Raw genomic sequence first — 6,545 nt, forward strand, 5'->3', positions numbered from 1 at the left:
GAATCATTCTCCAGTTTTCGTCCAGAACCTACCGAGACGCCGTGTGGAAAGCCGCGAAAAAGAATCCCATCCTACAGGAGCGCCATCTCCGCTTCACCGAGGACTGTGTACGGCGGAGCGGGAAAGCAGAGCATCGCCGAGGCTTTGGTCCAAGCAGCAAGAAGAGAGGGGAAAGGCGCCTACTACGCGGGTGGGCGTGGCTACATCAATGGTAAAGAGGTCGTCCTTCCCAGAGCTGAGACTGACAGAACTAACTGTATCCCGAGCAGCTTTTTGATTTACATGTAAACATAACTCTTCTTTTGATCTCGCGTGTTCTGCCAGTTGTTAGTTTACTGAGGAATTTTAGGCTATTTTGGAGTTTAGCTAGTTATGAACCCTTCCAGTCTCCTTGGCTTGTTTACATTCAAAGTGGGGTCATCTGGACCCCACAAGACAGTGCCCTGAACTTTTTTCTATCATTTATTTTTGAGTTTCACGAATGTCCATGGCAGACATAAAACCCTGTTCATCTTTGTCCACATTTGTCATGGAGGGAATCACACATCAATATGTGGTTGGAGTCATCTGGACCCCAAAGAGAGCAGAAGGGTTAAGCAAGGAGCTAGCTTTTTGACTAATTCAGCATCTACTATTTTTACTTATTTTTACCTACTAAAAGGTAACAATGGAAAAAAAAAATCACATCTTGAGAGGGGCTAGTTTCTTTTCACATTTTTGCTTTGATCGTCCCAAAAACGGGAGAATTAATATTTATTATAAAATGGTAATGAATTATCCAAATTTCTTAAAGGCTAAAGTAAATCCATTTGGTTCCTTCTAGGTTTTGATCGGTAGAAAACGAGTCCAAATGGCTCTTTTACTGTTAAAGGTTGCCGACCCCTGACCTAGATGATGCAACTTCAGAAAGCCTCCAGTCCATCGCTGTTAAGTTTTTTTGAGTATTTTTCAGAATATAAGTCGCGGCAGCAAAAGAAATACAAAAAAGGCATAATAAAAACTTGTGTGTAAGGCGCATTTTTGGATGAAATTTATTTAACAAAAATATGAGAACAGACAATTGATCTTGAGAGGTTAAATCATAATAACAGAATAAATAATAGACTGAACACAAGTAAGCTCCATTGCTGTAACACACTGATGCTTATTTAGCTTCATGAAACATTTGATCTAGTATATTAGCACAACACATTAAACATTATTCAGGTAACCATAACATTAAGAATGTGCTAACAATTCAACTAAACTCTTCATTTCACTTCAAATCACTAAATTTGTTGAATTCTTCCTCCCGTGTCGTAACCCCGCCCCAAATTCAGCCAAGCCCGATGTGAGACTGAACAGCGCTTCTTCTTCTGCTGTGCTGTCAGCAGCAAATACTGATACAGTCAGCTACAGCCTCTTCTAGAGATTGTGGTTTTCATTCTTCAAAACAAAAGAAGTCACACCCTTGACTGTAACAGAGAACTGGACTGAGTAACCCCTTTCAGAAAAGTACCTGCTGGTTCCAAGAAGCCAAAATCCCAAAGAGTTCTTTAGAGAAATAAATAGCTACTAATCTATTTGTCAAAATAAAAATTCTTGCTCTGATACCTTTTTCTTAACATCTTCTTCTTAATCCTATTCTTTTTTTTATATTGATTATTTTTTGTTTATTTGTTTGGTAAATCCTGTCAGGGGTCACAGCGAATCAGCCTTTACCAATCATCGCATGTTATTCAAGTTATCAACCGACCAATCGGACGCCTCAGTAACGCCCCACCTCAAACATTTGACAGATTCTGTCAAGTCCGTTTTTAGTGGAAAGAGTGTGAACTTCAAACAATCTTACTCCTGATTGGCTAGAGTAGTTACCATAGAAATGCAACATGGTATCCTTGTACAAGTAATATTTGTAAATGCATAAACCTGAACCGGAGAGACAGGACCAATCACAGTCGTCTGGTTCAAACATGGTGATGTCCGTATGGTGGAATAATGGCGACGGAATTGGCTTCCTTTTGCTGGAGTCAGAAGTAAGCCATTTTCTATGGATGACATCACACTTGCTCAGTCCAGTTCTCTGTATACCGTCACCTGAGTACTAGTGTGTATTCAGACTGGGATAACGATTTGTCCCAGACTGAGTCACGAACCTTGGGTTTGGTCTGTATCCAGACTCATTTCCCACACCAATGCTCGTAAACAAAACCAGGTGACTAAAGATCTCTTCAGTCATTGGCCCACAGTTATGGGGGCGGGTCAAAGTGTTTATGACATAAATTGTTAGAAAGCAGTGTGAGAGGCAAAGTGTTCCACGTTAAAAGTTGATTTTAGAGCCTGCATTCATCCGACCACATTTTAATGAGTTGCTGTTGCATCACTGCTCCATGTTTATCCGCTGCTGAACGGCTACACTGGCCGTTTTGGTTCAGTTGTTCCACTCCCAGCACGGACCGTACTCAGTCGGAGGAATTTCTGAGCGAACCGAAGTTTGGTTCAGACTGAAAACAAACTTTGGTTCACGTTAAGTGAACCAAATGTATCGTGTCTGAATACACCCCAAGTCGCACACCTTGCCAAATTATACAGAAAACAGTGACTTATACTCTGAAAAATACAGATATTTCAAACATTTGTGTCCACTACTTTTTACTCTAAGAAAAGCAATTCTACAAACACAAGGAAAAGCCATTTAAAGCTTTAGCTTTGAAATACAAAAAAATAGATGAATCAAAGTTGACAAAACTAACGGTTATCAAAGATTTAAACCTTTAACTGTGAAGTTTCCCAAAACAAAGTCTGCAAAGTGCGTTTTCATGATGATCAAAGCCGCTGGCTCAGGGACTTTCACCAACATCATAATCAGCTCTTTAATGTGATATTCGGATCTGCTTGCCAGTCACTTCTTGTTCCCATTGGATGAGAGTGCTTGAAAATCACCAGCTCATTAAATGTAATTTACCGACCTGTCAAGACTGAATTAGAGCCAAACTTACTCCCTCTGCTGCAGCTGCTTTACCTCACGCCCCAACAGCCATGTTGGCATTGGACTTCCATCGCCCTGGAAACGTGACCTAATTTATGGTGAAAAAGGTGAACGTTCTTGTAAACAATGACAGCTGTTAAAGTCTCTGGCTGTTTTGATTAGCTTCTCCTCTCTTGAAGATAATCCAGCCTGCCATCAAGCAGGTGAGGACGGTTTGTTGCTGGTAATGAGACAAACGCGATTTGTGAAGCATGATGCGTGCAGGCGTCTGCTGTCAGTGCTGCATTTGTGAAACAACGCTAACAGATGTCCTCTGCAGTAGGTGCTACATACTCAAGTGTGACAGCGCGTGTGCGCACCCCGTCTTTGCACCATTAACAAGTCTCCAAGTGTCACTTGAGGCTCAACTGGTCAAGAAAAGCGACAGTGTGTGAAAATGAGCTAAATGGGCCGAGGTTAGGAGGTGAGGCTGCCGGTGCGAGGCCTCAAGAAAGGGCAGGTGCTGAGAGCCTCTCGCACTCACAGCAGCTGCTGTGTGGGCGTCATCTCCCAGCATGCCGTGCCACAAAGAGGTCGGAATTAGACAAGTTATTGTTACTCAGAGGGACAGGCGGGCAGATGCTGCTGTGAAAACCCGAACATCCTCGGCTTCTCGCAGATCTGAGAAGCCGCAGCGGCCGCCGTCAATGAAATGGCAGGCGATTGTCACTTCGGCTGAGATCAAACGCCTAAAAATAGACCAGCCTTCGCCGACACAATGGTCGAACGGCTGAAGAAAAGCCCAGCAGAGGAGGAAAACAAATGACTTGTGGGTAATTCCTCTATTTAAGCAGGTAACACTCAAACAAAACACAAGGACAAAAAAAGTTATAGACAATGTTTATAATATTCTGTGACAAAATCTCTACAGAGAAAGCTAATTAAACATTTGTTAGCAGACTTTAATATCATATCCAGCGTTACAGCATTATGATCAGAATCATGTGAAAGAATAAAAGACACTAAAAATGATTTTAAAAAAAATAAAGCAATTAGAATGGATAATCCTACAGAGACCGGCTGAAAACATGTGCAACCTGCTGCATTTGGTGTTTAAAAATTCCTCTTCTTGGCTTGAATACATTCAGGAAGATTTTATTTACTCCCAAAAAAGAACGCTCTATAAGTGAGCACAACAAACTGTCGGGGATTTTATCTTTGCACATTCAAAAAGCACAAAAATGAGATCTTTATATAAAAGGATGCCAATATGTGTTAACCACATGAAGTGTTTTAGTTTCCCAATTAATGACTTTATAAAGAAAAGTAAGTTTAAGTCAAATCGATGCATGTGAAAACGCACAGTCATTGATAAAAATAAAGGATATAATTCACGTGCTTTGTTTTTGAATAGGGGAGTAAAGATGGGGCAGAAGACTGGTTCAGATCAGGTATACATATCCATGCCATTTTATGAATCGGGAGGAAAAAAACGAGGATTCATTTCAACTTCACTGTAAACATTTTTACAACAGTAAGGGACGCTGTACAAAAGAAAGGCTTAAATACTGTGTTTGTAAGCTTTCAAACATGATTTTTTTTTTCCTGCTTGTCCCTTAATCTCCTTCATGTAGTTCAGCACTGAGGTTTTGCCTTTGACGGATGGAAGTTCACACACGAGTCCGATCCCGATACAATCACTTGATAAAAGGACATTAGTACGTAATAAAAGAATACTCGTCGGACATTCAAGAGGACACTTTATCACTGGTTTTCTTTAACAAAAATAGACACGGCTTGTCCAGCCTTGAAATTCCTTCTCAGTAAATATATATAAAATTATGTCTCGTCTATTTACAATCTAGATTACGTCCTGGAGGGTTAGAAAGACTCTGCTCCATCGCTGCTGGGGGTTGTGGTTAGTGCACTTTTAGTGTTATCACAAACAGATAATCTACGGGGAGGGTTCATTGATTTTCTTTTTTGTTCTTCCTTTAGTCGCTCTGCAGCTCGAGAGCTGTCGGCAGAAACCCAGATGACGATGATTGTAGTTGCTGATTGTGTGTTGACAGAGGTGTGTGACCTGCAACGCATCTGCCCTGATTGGAGCTTCAGAAGACCGTGAAAAAAGTTGCTTATTGTTACTTTTTGTCAACCTTTTTATGCAGATACAACCGACTGTGTGCATTTGCTACAGATGTGCTTTTTTCTGTGAGTATCTACAATCTGAAGGTGAAACTAGCAAAAGATAAATGTTTCATTTGAGAATTTTATCTCAAATATTTGAAAGAAATTAAACTGAACCCAATCTATGGAGAGCATTTGCAGCTACACATCACAAACGCCCCCCCGCTCTGGTGGTTAATGTGGCATTTTGTTGACCAGTCTTTAAACAAAATTGGATTCTACTCAATGATTTATTTGAGTTTGCAGACTGTGCTCTGACAGCTACCGCTGATGTGGGTCTTCCAGTTCAGGTGAAACAGATGCGCGGCAGTGTTCGTGACAGTCTCAGTTTCTCTGTAGATGAAATTCCCCGTCCTCGCTCTCTCAAACAGACGACTGATCCCAAACCTGCAACACAAAAACATGTGGATTTATTTAGAAAATACCTGAAAATGTCAATCTGGACCAGAATAAATGTTTGATATGATCCCTCTAAAAAGTAATTGTTAAACTTATGCCTATTATTAATTACCTTAAGAAGTTTAATCAATATCAAAGTGAAGCGAAAAACGTAATCAATGGGAGGAAAATAAGTCTACATGGTTTCTTTTAAAGACCCACTCTAACAATGATTGTGTTTTTAACACGTTCTTGCAGCATTTTTCTCATGATTGAGGACATAAATTAATAAAATTAACTTTAAAATCACATTTTTGAGTAATTCTTTATTGTAAATTAGGAGCAGAAGAAAAAATGCTGTTTAAAAAGGATATTAATTGGTGCCATAGAAAATACAAGCTCAATTCTGATACGTCCACTTGTAGATGACTAGATCCATGAACGTCTTTGTCTTCTTTGTCTGCGCTAGCATCTGGTTTTAAATAGTACGGCTGGATATTGCTCACCATTTTGTTGTACCACTAATGTTAGCTTGGAGGTCTGAGGGGCTGCAAACTAGAGCATCTGAAACAGATGGGTGATGGGAAGGGGGAGTGGGGTTGCTTCACACCAATAGTCTCGACCACAACTCAGGGGTGAATTTTGAATGAACTTTTTTGATTTTTCCCTAAAAACTGCATAATAATAATCAAAAGACCACTGATAACGATTAAAATTGATCAAAAGATCCTTGGGGTGGGACTTTAAGCTTCTGCAGAGATTTTGCAGAAAATTGTAATCATACATGAAAATGTCGACCTGTGAAAGGACTTATTCATAAATGATGCCTTACATAAAAACAGCACACAGTTCAATTTTACTGGTATTTCATGGATGAACATCAGAAGAAAATGTAAAAACATGAGACTTTTAAAGTGAATGCAGGCTTTTAAAATGGTTTTATTGTAACTGTCAGCAGCTATTAAATTGTGGGATAATTGTGTTCACTCACAAAAGTGAGTGTGTCACAAATAGGGCTGCCACAAACGATTAT

At 40.0% G+C, this 6,545-nt stretch overlaps 2 protein-coding genes across 9 annotated transcripts in view; both read right to left on the bottom strand.

Moving 5' to 3' along the window:
- Positions 1-182, bottom strand: part of myl2a (myosin, light chain 2a, regulatory, cardiac, slow) — an 8,330-nt gene extending 8,148 nt beyond the window's left edge. The window contains exon 1 of one of the 3 annotated variants that reach the window (XM_036211946.1): positions 33-182. The gene's annotated coding sequence lies outside the window, so the exon portion shown is untranslated. The remainder of the gene's footprint in view (positions 1-32) is intronic. The other 2 variants (XM_036211945.1, XM_036211947.1) reach the window with 2 other exon arrangements.
- Positions 183-3,835: 3,653 nt separating this feature from the next.
- cita (citron rho-interacting serine/threonine kinase a) overlaps positions 3,836-6,545 on the bottom strand; it is a 48,841-nt gene continuing 46,131 nt past the window's right edge. For all 6 annotated transcript variants that reach the window (XM_036211941.1, XM_036211944.1, XM_036211942.1 and 3 more), the window contains one exon: positions 3,836-5,521. In XM_036211941.1, the coding sequence (XP_036067834.1) occupies positions 5,498-5,521 (24 nt within the window). In that variant the 3' untranslated portion in view covers positions 3,836-5,497. The remainder of the gene's footprint in view (positions 5,522-6,545) is intronic.

Source organism: Oryzias melastigma, linkage group LG5, assembly GCF_002922805.2.
Source record: "Oryzias melastigma strain HK-1 linkage group LG5, ASM292280v2, whole genome shotgun sequence".
NCBI classification, from domain to species: domain Eukaryota; kingdom Metazoa; phylum Chordata; class Actinopteri; order Beloniformes; family Adrianichthyidae; genus Oryzias; species Oryzias melastigma.